The sequence below is a fragment of the Pyrgilauda ruficollis genome, unplaced genomic scaffold (assembly GCF_017590135.1).
Source record: "Pyrgilauda ruficollis isolate IOZ18807 unplaced genomic scaffold, ASM1759013v1 scaffold32, whole genome shotgun sequence".
Classification (NCBI taxonomy): Eukaryota; Metazoa; Chordata; class Aves; order Passeriformes; family Passeridae; genus Pyrgilauda; species Pyrgilauda ruficollis.
In genome coordinates this window covers 1,461,547-1,479,590 of record NW_024524600.1, presented here as the reverse complement: position 1 = coordinate 1,479,590, position 18,044 = coordinate 1,461,547, and the positions used below count along the sequence as shown (strand labels likewise).

General features: G+C 41.1%; 1 protein-coding gene and 1 non-coding gene across 3 annotated transcripts; both read left to right on the top strand.

Annotated features, from left to right (window-relative positions):
* Nucleotides 1-2,897: 2,897 nt before the first annotated feature.
* On the top strand, nucleotides 2,898-12,735 carry SLC25A3 (solute carrier family 25 member 3). Of its 2 annotated transcripts, none has more exons than XM_041474276.1 (8): nucleotides 2,898-3,041; nucleotides 3,197-3,353; nucleotides 8,027-8,148; nucleotides 10,374-10,553; nucleotides 10,671-10,852; nucleotides 11,557-11,729; nucleotides 12,184-12,294; nucleotides 12,404-12,735. In XM_041474276.1, exons 2-8 carry the CDS (start codon nucleotides 3,203-3,205, stop codon nucleotides 12,562-12,564), a joined length of 1,080 nt encoding a protein of 359 aa, XP_041330210.1. In that variant the 5' UTR covers nucleotides 2,898-3,041; nucleotides 3,197-3,202; the 3' UTR covers nucleotides 12,565-12,735. The 2 variants fall into 2 exon arrangements, with proteins under 2 accessions (XP_041330210.1, XP_041330209.1); XM_041474275.1 differs by lacking the exon at nucleotides 8,027-8,148 and adding an exon at nucleotides 7,748-7,869 and having other exon boundaries at nucleotides 2,901-3,041.
* Nucleotides 11,025-11,264, top strand: LOC121357282. Its single transcript, XR_005955708.1, has one exon. It is a non-coding gene; the product is annotated as a small nucleolar RNA SNORA53 (small nucleolar RNA).
* Nucleotides 12,736-18,044: the final 5,309 nt, after the last annotated feature.

The window sequence follows — 18,044 nt, the reverse complement described above, 5'->3', positions numbered from 1 at the left end:
TATTTCAGAGAGCACGGTGTCTCCAAGCTAATTGAACTTGTAAAGCAGTCCTAAGGTGGCATAAAAAACCTGTAAGTACTGTGTATATGCTGATATAGAAACAAATCACACAAGTTTTCTGTTCCATCTCACTTTGAAGTTCTTTGTTAGCATGGGTATAGCCTATGGTTAAAACATAGTAACTACACTGTCTTGTTTGTTCTTTAGGAAAAAAAAAAGTGATGTTTAAGAGATAAACCAATGTGTGAGGAGAATTTAAAAAAAAATCAAATATTATTAGACAAGGATATTCATGGCAGCAATTAACAAGAATAGAGGTTTCACTACTTTCTGTGTTTCACTACTTACTGTGTTTCTGAGAACGTGTGACTGCTGTTCATCATTGGAAGCTTGGATCCTGGTGAAGGAAATGCTGCAAGCTAGGGTTTCCCTTGGTCTCTAAAACGTGATCCATTACTGATTCTAGAACCATGGTCTTGTAGTTCTGATGTTGCAACCAGGAAAGTGTGTATAAAATACAAGTTTACAACCCAGAGATGCTGCTCTGCTAACGTGGTTATCAAAGGTGTGGATGGATGGTTGTTTCAGTACCTCGTGTATTTCTGAAAACAAGGTCACCTGGGAAACAAGCTCCTAAGAGCTTTGATTTTGTCTGCAGGTTTCACCAAAATGTCGGAACAGTGAAAAGTTACTGTAAGACAAGAACTAGCCTGCATTTTCTTGATTGTATGCAGTGTGAAGTGAAATTGGGGTGGGAAATTGAGAGGGTATGTGGTGGGTATTAAAACACAAGGATAGATGAAATTAAGAATGCTCCAGAGCTGCAAACTGAAATTTTCCTAACCTCATAAAACATGTAGAGCTATTGATTAAAAAGATGAATTTAATTTACAATAGCTCTTTTTACTGTGAATTGGACAGAGGTTGACACTAGAAGGTAACAGCTTTCAAGTCTTCACCTATTACTACCTGCAATGTCTCTTAGAAATCAATTAAATTAATCTAGGTGGTTTGAATTACAGGCTATTGCTATTTTATTCCTTCACATCTGGGAAAAGTGGTAGGTATTTTCTTGGTGAAATTATATGTATTCAGTAAGAACATACATTGTCCCTTTATTTTCATGGGGCTATGCTGTTTAATGTTCTTGTTAGTAGTACAGCTCTAAGAAGTTAATTGTCTCTTAGAACAAAAACCAAACTCACAGTTTGACATACATTGTCCCTTTATTTTCATGGGGCTATGCTGTTTAATAGTTCTTGTTAGTAGTACAGCTGTAAGAAGTTGTCTCTTAAAACAAAAACCAAACTCACAGTTTTTTCCAGAACAGTTCTACAGACTAACTTATAAGCATCTGTATAGTTGTGCACACAAATTGCCATAAGATGTCTATAAGTAGTCTACTCATCCTTTATAATTGGAAAGAAAAGAGGTTTTCTACATGTTAAAAATCGGAAAAGTCTGCAAGACCTGTAATCATTTATAAGCAGTTTCAAGATAAGAGCCCAAATCTCAATCATCTTTAGAGGTTACCATCTAATTGAAAATAAGTGTCAGTGTTTGGCTTTTAAATAAAACATTGTTACCAAGAATTGTTTAGAGGCAAGTGAGTAGAGCAGAACAAGTAATGGCAAAATGAACAATTCTGGTTTGTTTTCACTGGTGCCACTGGCAATGAATTCAACAGCAGTTTGGGCTCTCAGCTGCTTGCTAAATTAACTATTTGAAGAATGCAAGTTTAATTTGTCCTTTTCCTACTTGAGCAGCTGGAGTGTAGTTTATTCAAGAGGCACTTAACCAACCTTGATATCTTTGTCAGTGCTATTGGGCACTTTTGTCCTTGTAGGACAGCCTCCCTGGATTCACAACTTTGTTGTGAAATAGAGCAAGTAGAGCCAAGGTTTAAGGGCCTTCCTTGGAAGTTTGATAGGAGCCTCTTAGCTGACCAAAGCTGGGGTGTTTCTTCAGTGTGGTGCTGCTCGTGTGCAGCCATTTGTCCAGAATGACATCCCATCCCGAGCTGAGATGTTCAGCACGTCTCTTGCTTTCCTGGCTTCTGTGTGTATGCTGTTGCAGAGCGCTACAATCGAAAGTATATGATCAAAACAATGAAAAAGTGGAGTTATTGCCTCTCCAGTAACTGGAGAGGTGAACTTGTCTGTGCTATTCTTGTACTATGTAAAAATGAGTGAAATCACCCTGTGCTGGAAAAGGCATAGTTAAAGATAGGTCAGGCCAAGCATGGGTCCTGTGTTACAGAACATTCTGCTTTTAATAAGCCAGTAAGAAACAATTCTGTGAGCTGCTGCAACCCTTGTAGCATAGCCTGTGTCACCGAAGGTGCAGTGCTTGGTGCCAGATCTGACCGTGCTTGGGCTGGCAGAGTTCTCAGCTGGAGAAGGGTGAGCTTTCTGCTCAGGGAACTGCAGCCTGTGTGTTCACCAGACTGGGATCACGAAGTATTACTGCATGTGACCACCACACGTGGAACCTGGGGTGATACCGAGGACTTCTTTAAACTAATCTTAAAAAATAGGTGCGATACTAGGAGTTGGACTTCTTTTCCAGCCCTGGTGCTTTCATGATTCGGAGTGAGTGAGCAGAGCACGGGTCAAGGCCGGCACAGGGAACTCGCGTTCGGGCGTGTCTCTGGTTTGACATTGCCCGGGGCAAGGCTGCGGGAGGCACGTGGCGCGGCGGGCAAGCACCCGAGCCGGGCGGTGATAAGGAAGGAGCAGAAGCTGAGGCGCGGGGTTTATCGCGGTAGGCTGGGCTCACACTCCCCGAGCAGCGGGCCGCAGCCAGGCAGCGCCGGCGGAGCCGCACCCGCGGCCGCTCCCGGGCGCTGAGGGGCGGGCTCGGCCTGGGCGCAGGCGCGGGGTGGGAGGGCGGTGGCCGCGCATGCGCGGCGGTTGGCGTGGCGCCTCCGCCAATCGCGGCGCTGGTCGTTGCGCGGCGGCCCCGCCCCCGGCGCGGTGAAGGACAAGGTGACGGCGCGGGGCCCGCGTTCAGCCTCTGCCGCAGCGGCTCCATCTTGCGAGGTGAGTCGGGGCGGCGCGGGCCGCCCGCCCGCCGGGGACCGGGCTCAGCCTCGGGGCGGCAGGGCCGGCTCGCGGCTGCGGGGCCGGGGCTGGGCGGCCGCGCCGTGGCGGGGTTTTCTGGTCCCACGTCGCTCTGCTCTTCTCGCCCGCTTCAGGTCGCCATGTTCTCGTCCATCGCGCCGCTCGCGCGGCACAACCCGTTCTACGCGCCGCACTTCCAGCTGGTGCAGGACGGCGTGAGGAAGCGCCCAGCGGAGCCCGCGGAGGCCTCCGCCACGCGGCGGGGCCTGGCGGCCGCGTCCGCCGACGAAGGTGAGAGCGGGACGGAGGGGCCGCGGCGGAGGCGAGGCCCGCGGGCGTGCGGGGCTGGCGGTGCCCGCGCTGACCCCGCCGGCGCGGGCCTGTGCCCGCCAGGGCGGCGCAGGGAATGTCAGCGCCCGGCGGGGCTCGGCCGGGCCGGGAGGGGCCGGTGCTGGGCCTACGCGCCCGCTTGGAGGACGAGGAAGGGCACGGGCGGGGGAGGCGCTGGCAGAGCTTCCGCTCTCCCGGCGGTGTGTGCTGAGCAGCAGGAGGGATCCGGGTTTGTCGGGAAAGGACATCGGAAGGTTCTAGTGCGGAGTAATTACAGAGACCTCCGTAGATTTTGTCTTGGGGAGCAGAGAGCGCGTTTTCTGACTCTGCATGGCCTGCAGCCTGGGGCACCGAGGTTGTAGGCCTGTACTTCTTTCATCGGTGGAGAAGAGCAGTGTCTGAGTCTGTGGATTCGAAAGACTACCTCTCCAATCCATTTTCCCTTTTTCTCTTATTTTTTTCACCAGTTTATCCATAGCTGGGCACCTGAACATCTAGATGCATTAGGAGTGCTTGCTGCTGTTCTTATTTTAGTTCTTTTTTTCTTTTTTCTAGTTGTGGGATGTACACCAGAAAACTTGCTATTTAAGATACAGGCATGCACTTAGAAGTTAAGTGCAAGTGCTTCCTGTATGTTTCCCAGTTGATTTGTTGACTTCTGAAGGTCAGACCTTGATGGTACTTGCAGTACCACAGAATGGATAAGGGTGGAAAGGACTACAATGAGTCATCGTCATCATCATTCTTACGGATTCAACTTTTTGGTAAAGCAGGGTCATCCTAGACAGGATTGCACAGGATTGTGTCCAGATTCTTGAATATCTCCAGGGAGGGAGACTCCACAGCCTCTTTGGGCAGCATTTTTCAGTGCGTGGTCACTATAGTAAAGAAGTTCTTATTTTCAGATAGAACTTCCTGTGCCTCAGTGTCTGCCCCTTGCTTCTTGTCCTGTTGCTTGGCACCACTGAGAAGAGCCTGGTCCATCCTCTTGACACTTCCCAAAAACAGTTACAGACAATGATGAGGTCCACTTTCAGTCATCCTTTCTTGAGGCTGAACAGATCCAGTTCCTTCAGCCTTTCCTCATAAATGAGGTGTTCCAGTCTCTTCATCATCTTTATCACCCTCCCCTGGACCTGCTCCAGGAGCTCCATGTCCGTGTTGTACTGAGGGGCCCAGGACTGGGTACAGCACTCCAAATGTAGCGTCACTGGGGCTGAGTAAAGGGACAGGATCACCCTCGAGCTGCTGGCAGTGCTCTTCCTAATGCATTACAGGGTGCCCTGTTGGAGTGGCCTCCTTGGCCCCAGGGGCACACACTGCTGGCTCATGGACAGCTTGGCTGCCCAGCAGGACCCCCAGCTCCTTCTCTGCAGAGCCATTTCCAGCAGGTTGGCTCCCAGCCTGTGCTGCTCCACAGGGCTGTTCCTCCCCAGGTACAGGACCCTACATTTGCCTTTGTTGAACTTAACTCAGTTCCCCTGTGCACGCCTCTCCAACCTGTTGAGGTCCATCTGAAGGAGAGGTGGATATTAAAATTCTAATTCTTTTAAGCTGCCAATAGCTTAAAAGTGTCTCTCTGGTTTTACTTGGGGAAAAAAAAAGTAGGAATTACTTTCAGCAAGCTACCTCTTCTGAAGTACTGTGATTATTGCAGTATTTCAGTGGAGTTGCATGAACATTTATATAATACGTGAAAGAGCGGTTAGGTTTGACAAACTCTTCAAAAAATTATTTGTGGCTTTCAGTGTAGTAATCCTGCTGCCAGCTAACTAAAGCCCTAAATCGCTCTTTGGTATGCTAAATATATTCAGTAGGGACACTTATTTCTTTAAAGTATTATGCTTAATCTTCATCCTGTTTGTTGGCAATTGTGCTCAAAGGTGGCCAAAGTTTTTCGATCTTTATAATCTTTTCTGCTGAGTTTATCATTTCACGTACTCAGTTGGTTCTCTGGCTTTTGTGTTGAGAACTTAACACGTTGCAGAAGATACCTGACTTGCGCAAGGTCACACAAAGTCAGTACAAACCACCCGACCTTCTGGGATCAGCTCAGGGCATCAACCACAACAGCGCTCAGAGACCAAGTATTGTATGACTGGCTCATGGAATTTGTCCTTGTTAACCTGTCGGATTGGAAGCAGAGATATAGCAGAAATAGTTACGATGTAGCTGTCTCAACAGAGTAGATATATTTTTATGCCATATCTATAATTTGTGTACCTTAAGGGTATTTGTCTTAAATCATTACCTGGGTATGTTAGAATGAATTTCTTGTCCTCTGTGCAGCATGTTCAGCTGATTTTTTAGAATTTTTTTAGAAAATTTGACTCTACTTCTGAAATAAAAAGTCCAAGATCATATGTGGCTTTATTTTCCTAATACTACTGTACCACTACAAACCTAGGCACCTCTAAAGAGCTCAAGCCTAATTGATACTGGCTTTTTTAATTACTGTACTTGAACACTAGGCTGGCAGGTCAGTCTGAATAACACTGTAATCCAGCACACACATAAAACTACTTTTCTCTGGCTACTGTAATGGTCTGTCCCTGCCATTTGAGGAATATGACTTTAAATTACTGTAAAGAAGGCCGTGTGAGCAAACAGTTCTGAGATGTGGCAGCATGGTAGCTGCTGTGGGGCTGTGGTGCTGTTGGCCAAAGACACAGCTAGACAGAGCTGGCCCAAAGAGACCTAGAGTCTGTTCTCTGGTTACACCTGCCTGATCTGTGTGTGTTTAACCAGCCATTCTAGAAAGAACAGACTGTTTCTGCTGACTGCAAATCTGCTAGCCAAGCTATTTTTGAGCTATGTGTAAGTCCCAGACCAGTGTATTTACAGTCTTTAGCAGTGTGTCAATTAAAAATAAGTTATTCTGATAACTGATTTTTATCTTTTAACTTAGGTTCACTATGGCATCTGTGGTTTGATGCTATTGTTTTAAATAAATAAAAACTTTTTTTTGTTGTTGTTTGGGCAATTTTTAAAAACAAGGTGAAAAATATAAATACCAAATGTTATGTAAAATCTGGAGCATTTGTGGGAAGGAGTTCCTTTGAAAGTTATATTAGCAAAGTTATGAGCTGGATAAGCCTGCTAGTGTTATCTGCTGCTCTGCTGGTGCTGTTGAACATCAGTGTCAGCTTCTGTTGATGTTCATAAAGGAATTCAGAAGCAGAAAGATGGCAAAGAAGCTCTGCATAAGATAGGCTTTTGCTGTCCTAGTTTTCATTAGTGTTTCTTGGAGATACTTCTTACTAAGTTGTAACACTTTAATGTCTGTTCCATTATATTGAAGTGACACCGGTAATTTTAGTAGCAAAAAATTGTTTTTCTACTTTAGAGAATATTTTTTACATCGTGTATTATTTTCTGTATACTTATTCAGTATATTAGTTTTGCTTTTGCTTGTAGTTTTAAAATATTGAGCATAGTAGCAGAACTGTGCTGCTACTTTATACATATTTTTTACTGTTCATTGTAAATTTGAGTGTTTCTTGTTTGCACTCACTCATAGCCTCTGTAGCTTCTCCAAAAATGAAAGAAAATGGATTCTTTTTTCCAGCTCCAGTAACTTTGTTGTATAGGAATATGTGAAAATTAATAACTTATTCTAAGATTGGATGGTTTTATGCATGGTATATACACTGTATAGGACAGTGCATATGAAGTATCTCTTGATTATATGTGACCTGAAAGATTCTTTAATGAACCTTCTGTATTCAAGGGTATTCAAAATTCAAGGGGCGATAAATAGCAATCTGCAGTTTCATTAAATAAGCTGTATACATGTGAGATTCTGTATTTGAAAGACAGTTTACAAAAAAATCTGTGTAAATAATCTGAGAAGTACCTGAAAATATATCTGCATATCTCCAACACCAATATTATAGATTTTTGTAGTCTCTACTTAAATACAGAAGTTAAACAGTCATAAAATATTTAACAAAAGAAGCTTTGTCTTTTGAGTACTAGAGGAATAATATTCTTCCTGGATATAAGAAATTGTTGGACATTGCAACTTTCAGTCATAGTTTCTGCTAGTAACTTCTGGGATTAATTTCTGTAGTTTTAGTTTGCTCTGAGCTAAAACTTCAGTGTTTCTTCCTTTGCATATTTAAAGGAACAAATTCAATTTGGAAGGCTTAGAATCAATTCTTGTCAGTCCAAAATGTTTTAAAGCAGAAGAATAATTGTTCATTATAACACTATATTCAAATAAGATTCAAATAAAATGGGAGATTATTTCGGTTTAATACTTTTGAGAAAGTAGCACTTAGTTTTGTTTCTTTTCTGATCATTGTTACCATTTATGATTGATCATATATATGTAATTTTTTCTAATTAACTAGAATACAGCTGTGCCTATGGCTCAAACAGATTCTTTGTCCTTTGTGGCCTTGGTGGGATTATTAGCTGTGGAACAACACATACGGCACTGGTTCCTCTAGACCTGGTTAAATGCAGAATGCAGGTTTGTTCTGCATGTTGCTATGTGATGACAGAGCATGTTCAGTGTGGTATATTTAATTACTAATGAAACGGAGGCATAAACTATACCCTGGACATGGCTGTCCAACAGTGCATGGAGTTTATATAAAAGCATGGTGTGTCTTTATTTTTTGCTGCAGAATACAGTTGTGAATATGGCTCGCTCAAGTTTTATGCTCTCTGTGGCGTTGGTGGGGTCCTAAGTTGTGGCCTGACACACACTGGTGTCGTACCTCTGGATTTAGTGAAATGTCGTATGCAGGTTTGTATAAACTTAAACATTTCTTGAAGTTCTATTTTATGTCTAGCCAGCATATTAAGAGTTAGCAGTAGGGATGTAATCTTTTGTGGATAGAAGAAGCAAGTAAACTTGAATGCTACTTTATCAAATCTGCTGCTGTAAGACTAGCAAAATGCCACTTTCAAGAGAAGTAAAGGTATTACGGATAATCTGGACACATTATTTTTGACAGCATTTAACACACATTTAACTGACTGTTTGCTAAAAGGCATCCACCACAGAGTTACTCTGCTGGCTGGTTGGCTGTCCAGTATTATTCCAGTGCTTTTGGAGTAAGGAAGTAGTACCTTTTGGATCTGTGTTTTTTAGCCTGGAGTGACATGCATGTGTAATTTGATCCATTAACACCATGGATATCAATGCACACCTTATGGATTGGATATTTTCTAATGTTGTTGCTTTGAGCAGAGTGGCTAAAACTTGATTTAAAGTCATGAAGGCCATTGGTGCTTGCAGCTGCTTTCCTTGAAGTGGTTTTCGATTAATCTCTAAAGGAGCATCGTTGCATTGCACTTGTGATACATTAAAATAATTTTGTGAACTGTCATGGATGAAAACATACTAATGGATTTTTTCAGGCAAATCTGCAAGAATGAAGCAAATTAAAGCACTCCTGTAAATTTCTGGAAATACAGTAGTTAATGGTTTCCCTGTTGCATAGGCTGATTATAAAAATGGCCATTATGTAATTATAGAACTCCTGAAATAAGGAGGGAGCTATGAATTAATCAGACCTCCTTGTCATGCTAGGAGTATGCATATGCTATTCTTCAAAACTGTGTTCTGAATCTCCTTTTTTGAGGTTTACCAGAGAGATTTTTTTTCACATTCTTGAAAGCATCTGAAATTCTGGTCTCAGACTAGGAAATCTTTAACACATCAGACACGCTCAGTGTGGGCTACCAGTTTTGGTTTATTATATGGTCAGGGTGGTGGTACTTCCCTTTCCCTCTCCAGCACTTAGAGGGAGGTTCAGGATGGGGGTTCCATGTGGATTCCAGGTGTGATCTTGTAAAAACCTGTCAGCATTTATCTCTTTACAGATCCAGTACAGAGCATGTTACTAATCCTTCCTAAGTTCTCCAGGAAGAAACCTGTTGCCTGCCCTCTCATGTCTTTTTAAGAAGAGGTCACCTTTGCCATGGTTTAACTGAAACCAGGACATCTGTTACACACCTAATAACAAAGCGTGGTTCTGACTTGAACATAGTCCCATTTTACAGTGCCTGATTAAATATCCAATTTTCTAAAATAATGTCTCTTTCTAAAATTGACACATTTAGGTGAACTAGATCTCAAGTATGTTGTTCCTAGACTGCAAGACAAAATACCAGTCAGTGCAGGTTGGCCTGCATGTTTTGTAGCTCTTTCTGAACGCTTTGATGGGCATCCAGTTTGATATCTTCCTTTTTATCCTTAGAGGATCTGTTGGAGATGTCAAATATGAAAAGTACCAGTGGGATGTGACATAATTGCCTGTTGAAAAGTTTCTGCTAAATTACTTTGTTTCACCCGAAACAAAATTATTCAAGTCAGTCTGTGTTAAATTTCTGATAAGTTAATAAAATCTCACTCAAAATTTTATGGGCAGAAGACAGTGTGTAGCCTTTATTGCCAAGTCAAAGTACAGGTGTGGAAGTTTTTGAGTACACTTTGCTCTGGTTTGCTCCATCTGTCTTAGTCTGACTGTGTGGAGAGATCACACAGGAGAAACAACCTTCTCTGGTTAGTAATCACGTGAATCATTAGGTTTCTGGCAGTGCTTGGGTGTACATAGGTTGAGTGTGTAAAGTAGATGAGATTGCTGGCAGGACCCATTAAATATTTTAAAAATCTGATCTATACATAGTTGTACCAGTACACCACTGACAGTGTTAGAACAGCAATTTCAGTAAGTCTTCTCCTTACAGTTGCATTGTTAATTTGGAGAATTAAAGTGAAACAAAATTCAGTTTGGTGATTTCTGAGTATTGAGGAACATACTCAATGTTAAATGGCTGTTAAAATAAGTCAGGGTTTGAGACTAGCAAGTAACCATTAGTGTAACTTTGTGGTGTGTCCATCATCTGTCCAGGGAATTATAGGAAACCTGCTGTCTGAGAATACAAAAATTTAAAATTTTGAATGGGGGTGTGAGAAGGAAATTAGTAAGCTATATCAGACCTTTAACTGTCTGCTCTTTTTAGGTTGATCCCCAAAAATACAAGAGCATCTTCAATGGATTTTCAGTGACAATCAATGAAGATGGTGTTCGTGGCTTGGCTAAGGGCTGGGCTCCAACTTTTATTGGCTATTCCATGCAAGGGCTTTGTAAATTTGGTTTCTATGAAGTTTTCAAAATCCTGTATGGCAACATGCTGGGAGAGGTAAGCGTTAAATGTTTTTTCTAAAGCTATATGTCTGCAGCATAACAGTATTAGTGATAAGGAGTAATCACAAAAGCATGACTCATTAATAAAAATGTGTGTTTCAATTCCTTTCAGGAAAATGCCTACTTGTGGCGTACTTCACTATATTTAGCTGCATCTGCCAGTGCGGAGTTTTTTGCTGACATTGCTCTGGCTCCAATGGAAGCTGCTAAAGTTCGTATTCAGACACAGCCTGGATATGCAAACACTCTACGGCAGGCTTTACCCAAAATGTTTGCAGAAGAAGGCATCTGGGCGTAAGCATCCCTTCTTTTTAATTGACATTCTTGATTTTCAGTACATTTTGTTAATGAAGAACTGGTGCTATAACTAATTCTGGCCTTAGCTTGTAATACTTTTTGGTCCTTGTATTTCAAGATAAGAACTTAACATACTTCAAGTGATCTGTGCTGAACGGACTGTTAATTCCACATGCTCCTTAGATCCATCTTTGTGAGTATCTTTGTGCTGAGTTCTGCTGGATAACTTCAGTTTCTAGCAGTTCCAGTCAGAGATACTCAGCAACTTTCTGGTTGTACAGTCAAAGATGCTTGAGTCATTGGCATGTGAGATTAATATAACTGCATGTTAGCTTTCTGTTCTGATAGAAGTGGCTGTAGATGTACAGGTCATGTTTCACTATCAGGACTTGGCTGGTATGCAGACATTACCCTTACTGCACTGGTAGTATCAGTACTACATTGCTGCAGTGTATTGTAATCTGAAAAGTGACTAAAGAAACTGCTGTGCAGCCTGGGGATCAGGAAAATTTCAATTGGTGTTGCTGTTTGAAGGTAGTACTTAAGAATTTAAACAGCTCTAATTTCTGTAGGTACTGACAGCATTACAGGGTCAATATATAGAAGTACATCAGCAATAAATAAGCTAATTTATTTCAGGTTAGAAATACACTTTAAATAATGAAGAAAATGAAACTGAGATTGTCTCTTGTCTGATTAAGTTTCTATAAAGGTGTTGCTCCACTATGGATGAGACAGATTCCATACACAATGATGAAATTTGCCTGCTTTGAACGTACTGTTGAAGCTCTCTACAAGTACGTTGTTCCCAAGCCACGAAGTGAATGTACAAAAGGAGAACAGCTGGTAGTCACATTTGTTGCAGGCTATATTGGTAAGGAATCTTTTACGTTCTACGTTTCATTAATGGATTACTGCAAATCTAGAGAGCTGTTGCTTTTCAGAGTATTAACTGAAAAGTGACATTAGCAGATGTGACTAACATGGGAGAGCTTAGCTGCAACTTTAAAATGTGCAGGGGAAATAACTACAAAATCAATCTTTTAGGGGAAAATGGGTCTGTAATAGGACGATTCTCTTAACTGCTCCTATATTGTTACCAGTATTGATGGCCAGATTTAAAAACTGCAGCTGATTTCAGTGAAAATTTGCATCTTTCTCAGTCTTGGGAATCTTTGGATGGAAGGGGGGAATTTTCAATATCCAAAGACTCAGAAGTTTTTTCTGGCTGTTTTCTTCTGTTCAGAAGTTTCAGCTGGTTGTACATAGTGTACACAGTAGTGGTACAGCTAAAGCACCTCAGAACTAATGTCAAATTATTCTTTCAGCTGGTGTGTTCTGTGCAATTGTTTCCCATCCTGCTGACTCCGTGGTGTCTGTGTTGAACAAAGAAAAGGGCAGCTCAGCTTCACAGGTTCTTATGAGGCTTGGATTCAAAGGTACATTCTTTCTTTCATGTATTTTGGATCAAGTGTTTCTGGTGTTTAGGGGAGGAGGTATTTTTTCATGCCATTTTATGCTGCTCATGCTTTATGGTTTGCTCTCCAGGTGTATGGAAAGGTCTGTTTGCTCGTATCATTATGATTGGTACCCTGACTGCACTACAGTGGTTCATCTACGACTCTGTCAAGGTTTATTTCAGACTTCCTCGCCCACCTCCACCTGAAATGCCAGAATCTCTGAAGAAGAAGCTTGGTCTAACTGAGTAGACAACTCATGGACTGACTGCTGGCTGATCCAGTGATGAGTTTCATGAAACTTTTATATATTTGACTATGTAGAAAACAAACTATACAATGTCATTATTGGTTGTGCCCTCATCTCACGTGAGGGTTTAAATTCTACCACTGTCATTTGCCTGAAATAAATGAGAAACAGAGTGCTTAGTGTCCGTTTACTACTGCATATGTAAGCTTCATTTCATAGTAGCAAATACCTCAAATACTCTCCTGGCTTCCCCCTCTCCCACCCAAAAAATTAAAAAAAAAATACCCTCTTCCACACTTTATAAACTAGAGAAATATTACTCTTCCACTTAAAATTAGGCTTGCACTGTTTTCCAGAGAAGTGCCAAGAACCTGTCCTTGCACTTGGAGCCCACTGATCATTTGCCTGTAATAAGCTGTTACTGTGGAACAGCTGAACTCCTGAATGGCTGAGATGAGACTGGAGTCTGATTGGGCATCTTAGTCATGATATCAGTGTTTCCCACAGAGATAAAAGGAACCTTATACGTGCTAGAGCTGTTTCTGCCTTGGGATGGTCATCCCAACTTAACTTATGCTTACTTGACTAATTTCTGCTTCTGTTGGCTTTGAACCACACCAAAGAACTAGGCCCTTCTGATTGTCCTGTGGAATTAAACAGTAGTTGCTACCTCTTAACTAAAGAAAAGCTGATGTTAATAAAGATTTTCAAATATATTTGACTACTAATTGTGTACTTCAGCTTTACAATGAAATAAAAATGGCTTGTCTTTTATTCTAGAGTTTGAAAAACTTGCCAGCTTTTCCCTACATTTGCTACAGCTGTAGTTTTTTATTTCAGTTATTTTTTTCTGAATTAGTATAATAGTGAATTATGGTTGAACCATGTATTTCTGCAACACAAAGAGCCATACCAGGTTTTTTGGACCTTGATGTGAAGAAATACATGCTCCTCAGCACACAAGAGGAGACAGTTAAGGCAATGTTAAGGTATTTATTTTTGAATTTTTTTCTCAAGTCTTAGTGAAGGGAGATGGTGTTGCCTTGTGCATTTCACCTGTTCAATAACCCACAGTTGTTAATCACTGCACCCTCTCCAGTACTACTTTGCTCACAAAGCAGAGCTGGAGCTGACGTGGTTTTTTTGCACTACTGTGGCTAGGCTGCCTTACAGCATGTGAGCTGTTGATACTGAACTTAGCTTGGCACTTATGTTATACTGCTTCTTCCTCTTTACTTGGCTCCTTCAGAGCCAAAAGGACAAGTCAGGCAGGTGCCATTGGAATATCAAATGTAATGACTGCTGCATCTTGCTGGAGTCAGATGTGCCTGCTGTTGTAGCACTGAGCTTCTCATCCCCTAGGAAAATCCTCCAACGTCCAAGATTTTCAATGATTATGCTAAACAAGAAAGCTGGGCCTTATTTTGAATTGTTGCCTTTCAGAATGCAGAGTAAAAGCTAGAACTATACCGTTATCCTGTCACCATGACAGTAATAAAGGTACTCTTAGATGGGCTGGTATCAGCCTGTATTACACAGCAAAGTCAAATTTAGACCCCAAGTCTAAATAAAATACTTGTACAAGTACCTTGTTGTTGAACTAAAATTATCTAATGCTAGAAGTATGTAAATCTTGTTTCCCCATGGTGAATGGGAAGCTCTGAAATTATTTGAGTCATTAAATACTTATAAGAGCTTCCTTAGAGAAGAGCCCTTACTATGATCTGAGGTTGTATAAGACAGTTGATGTTAAATCACCTTCTGAAGTTATGTGTATGGTACAGCTTGCTAGGCAAAACTCACTTTTGTGTACTGAATATCAGTTTCTTTAGAGGCGTGTTTTAACTCAGTAGATTTTTCTTTCTTTGCTGAAAGTTCCTTCTAATCCTGGGGAAAGTGAAGAACTGTCAGATTTTAAGGCTGGCAGAAGAGTGAGACAAGCTTGGCTCATGTAGTGAGGTAGTCTGTGAAGTAACCTAGTGCTGAGCTAAATTTCTCAAAATTCTCATTGTGTATGTGGAGCAAAATCGCACAATTTTTCTCTAGGACTGAGTCAATGTTGCACAATTGTTACAAATACGTACAAGAAGAAGAGACTCTTTTCTTATTGCTCACCAGTCGATCTGAAACTATCTTTTAAAGATGCTTAGATAATTTTATCAAGGTGGATCTAAGACTACAAGGAGCAGCCAGCAGTACCTCTTCTGTAACTGAGAAAGGGAAAATACACTTAGTGCTCCTTGCAGTGTTGTATTTCAGTGGAAAACCCAAGAGGGGGAGAGAATTGCCTTGCAGCTGCCAGCTTCATTGACATTCAGCCATAGGATTGTTCAGATGCTTGTTGGGAAAGGGTGTTGCTTAAAGGGTTGCCTGCTGGTATTTTAAATAAGCTTCAGTGGGAAAAATGTGGTATTAAAATGCATTTAAAAGGTCAACTTTGTCATTGATAACTGCTTTGTGCATAATGCCTGGTACATTTTCTGAAGGTTGAGATGGAGCAATGTTGCTTTTGATGGATTTGCACTTCCATTGCAAGGAAAGTCCTGTATCCAAAAGGGGTACCCCATTTTGAACTTAGGTAACTCCAGACCCATCAATAAACCCCAAAGTGCTCTGTAAAACGTGGATTATGTATATGCTGCTTGTGTATATTTTATGAAGGAGAAAACATACTTTCTTGCTGGTTTTGGAGCTGAGATGAGCTTTCTGGTTTAAAGCATACCATATATATAAATTTGGAGTAACAGCTGCATTTGCACACGGTGTTTGTATCAGGTTGTACTATGGATGAAATGTGCTGACACTCACTGATACTCGCGGAAATGTCTGTTGCATATCATTTTAAAATGGGCTGTAATAATGCTATACTTGTAACTCATTTACATTTTTACATAGAAATGATGTAGTTCACAGTGAAAACAATAAACATCCTGCTTTTTTATAGCAAATATGAGTACCTTGGGTAGATGAGCTTAATAGCTGCATGGCTTTGTTACAGAATACAATTTTTGTAACTCAGTGCTAGGGAGAAAGATAATGCTAGCAGAAAATTCTTGGCTGAGCAGATGTTCTGGTGTCTAAAAGTAGATTTTATTCTTTTGGGATTAATTTGCTCATGTAATTTTTCATTACTGATCATTTTTTTCCTTTCAATTGGCCAGTTTTGTACCTGAAAGCTAAATTAAAAGCAAAGATGGCCTGAATGTCACTACAGTCTGGGCTCAATGGGATGATCTGTTTTAAGTGACATAGCTGTAATTTTCATTATTACCTGAATCTCTCAATCATTTGATAAAATTGTAGAGTATCACTGCATGACCCTAGAAATGGACAAAGGGGTTGTAGTTTCACTGAGCCGATACTCTCCCCACCACTGACAGTACTAAAACAAGGAGGTGAGGTTACCTGTCTGCTTTAAATTTTTGAAAAATACCTCACTCTCTGCTCACCTTTTCCACTGTAAAAACTCTGCCTCCCTGCTTAGAGCAGTCTATTATAGTCTATTACAAAGCTATTATAGTCTACTCCTGGTTTTTTAGTACAGTGGAGATGTGTGCTTGAAGGGCAAATAAAGGTTTGTAATACCTGTGTGGATTATGGAGAATTTCCGATCGCTCGCCTTACTGCTGAGGTCAGTACAGTGTTGTGACAACTTGAGATACAGATTGTTCCAAAATATTTTTTCCAAGTAAACTTTACCTTTGTGACGTGATTTTTTTGTCTTGCTTGCAGCAAGAATAATTTCTGAGAGGATTATCCTGGGAAGTAAGGGTAGGAAGTCTGCATACATCTAAAGGGAAAGGAAACTGAATGGTCTTGTAACATTTTTTGCATCCTTAACTTCCCCTGGAGACCACGCACAGGACTGTACACTCAGCTTTTCACTGGGAGACGTGTTCTAGAATTTTGAGGTTGAAAATGAAATCCACAGTTGTTTATCCTGGCTTGTTTTCTGGTTACTGTTCCAAGGAGCAAGTGCACTCTTTTCATGCAGACAGACCTCTGCTGTGACAAGGCTGCTCAGATTAACTGTGCAGCTGGAATGTATTTTTTTCCACGTGACTTGTGTAGATATTGCTCTACCGGTTCTCCAGTTCTGCCTCTCCAGATTCTTACTGGCTACTGACCACAAATGATGCATTCATAAAATTGAAAGCAAAGTGAATAAAATGACTGTAGCCTGTGATGCCTTTAATCCACAATATATTTATTATGTAACCCTCAAACCCCTAAGGTGTATGTGCATGTGTACATACATTGCTTCAGGTGTGATAGGCAATGCATACTTTACCACGGCTGTTCTTTAATTTTGTTGCCTCCTTCAAATGCCATTTGGTTATTTTCAGGAGCTCACTTAAGAACTGTGTGGAAGAGCAAAGGGACAGGGGTTGGTAGAGTATCTGTGGATGCTCCTAGGAAAACTTGTCTTTTGACAGGTTTCTCTTGCCATCTGCCAGGTGGACTGGAAAGGGGTAGAAGAAAGGAGGAGATAGGAATGGACCTATACCAAAAAGAGGAAACCTTTAAACTAAGTATTGGAGGTTGTCTGTGGGCAAATGAACCAAAGAAGGTAGAGGACCAGCAACATGGAGCAGACCAAAAGACATGGAATGCTGAATGAGGATGAAAATAGTGAGCAAGAGGAATGTTTGCATCTTCCATACAATCAAGAGTCTAGTTGCAAGATGTTAAGGTATGGCCAGCTGAAAAGTTATAAAGGCCTTACCCTATTACTTACACTTCTTGATATAATTTCATTTACAGGGATTTTCTGAGTTGCTGTATTGCTTCTAATTGATATTTATAGCAACTTCTATTCCTATTTAATGCCCTTCTCTCCCCCACCTTCCTCTGTTAAAACCATTCCCACTATCTTGTTACTGCCTACTTCATTTTCAAATGTCTCAAATCTTGTTCTTCAGCACCTAAATAGTCCCAGTAGTTCATATTAGTAGCCTTTTGGGATATAAGCAGCTTCTCGTTGCTAATTCTGCTGCTCACTATAGTATTTTACAGACCAAGAAATAATGAATGACTGTTAGGATTCCTGAGAAGATACTGGGACACTGGGATAAAGCCATCAGCAGCATTATTAGGTCTTTCAGAGCATTGTCCCTACAGAGCATTCTGTGTTTTAAAGACAGAATGGTGCTGCAGAGTAATTTTGATTTACAATTATAAAGCCTCACACAAAGCCTTACACAAATTATTCCATCTAAATGTGTGACAAACTTTCTGGAAGGCATCAGCAATATTTATGAGCATTTCTTGCTTTGCTGCATTTACCTTGTTAAATATTATTTTAAAAAGAAACTAGTTTACAAAAATCATAGAGTGAATAGAGACAAAGTGCTACTGCTGTTGGACTACTTCTTGTTTAGCTGGAAACCACTACTCTGTTCTTTCCTTTGCAGCAGGAAAGTGAAACTGGAATCTGTCATTCTTGGGTTCTGCTTTCTTCATGAAAGCAAGCTCTAAAGCT

Excerpts from the sequence above, each read along its gene's own strand:
- SLC25A3 (XM_041474276.1), top strand. The coding sequence starts at position 3,203 with ATGTTCTCGTCCATCGCGCCGCTCGCGCGGCACAACCCGTTCTACGCG. Across the intron at positions 10,554-10,670 it reads ATGGCAACATGCTGGGAGAG|GAAAATGCCTACTTGTGGCG; the intron begins GTAAGCGTTAAA and ends AATTCCTTTCAG. Across the intron at positions 11,730-12,183 it reads ATTTGTTGCAGGCTATATTG|CTGGTGTGTTCTGTGCAATT; the intron begins GTAAGGAATCTT and ends TTATTCTTTCAG.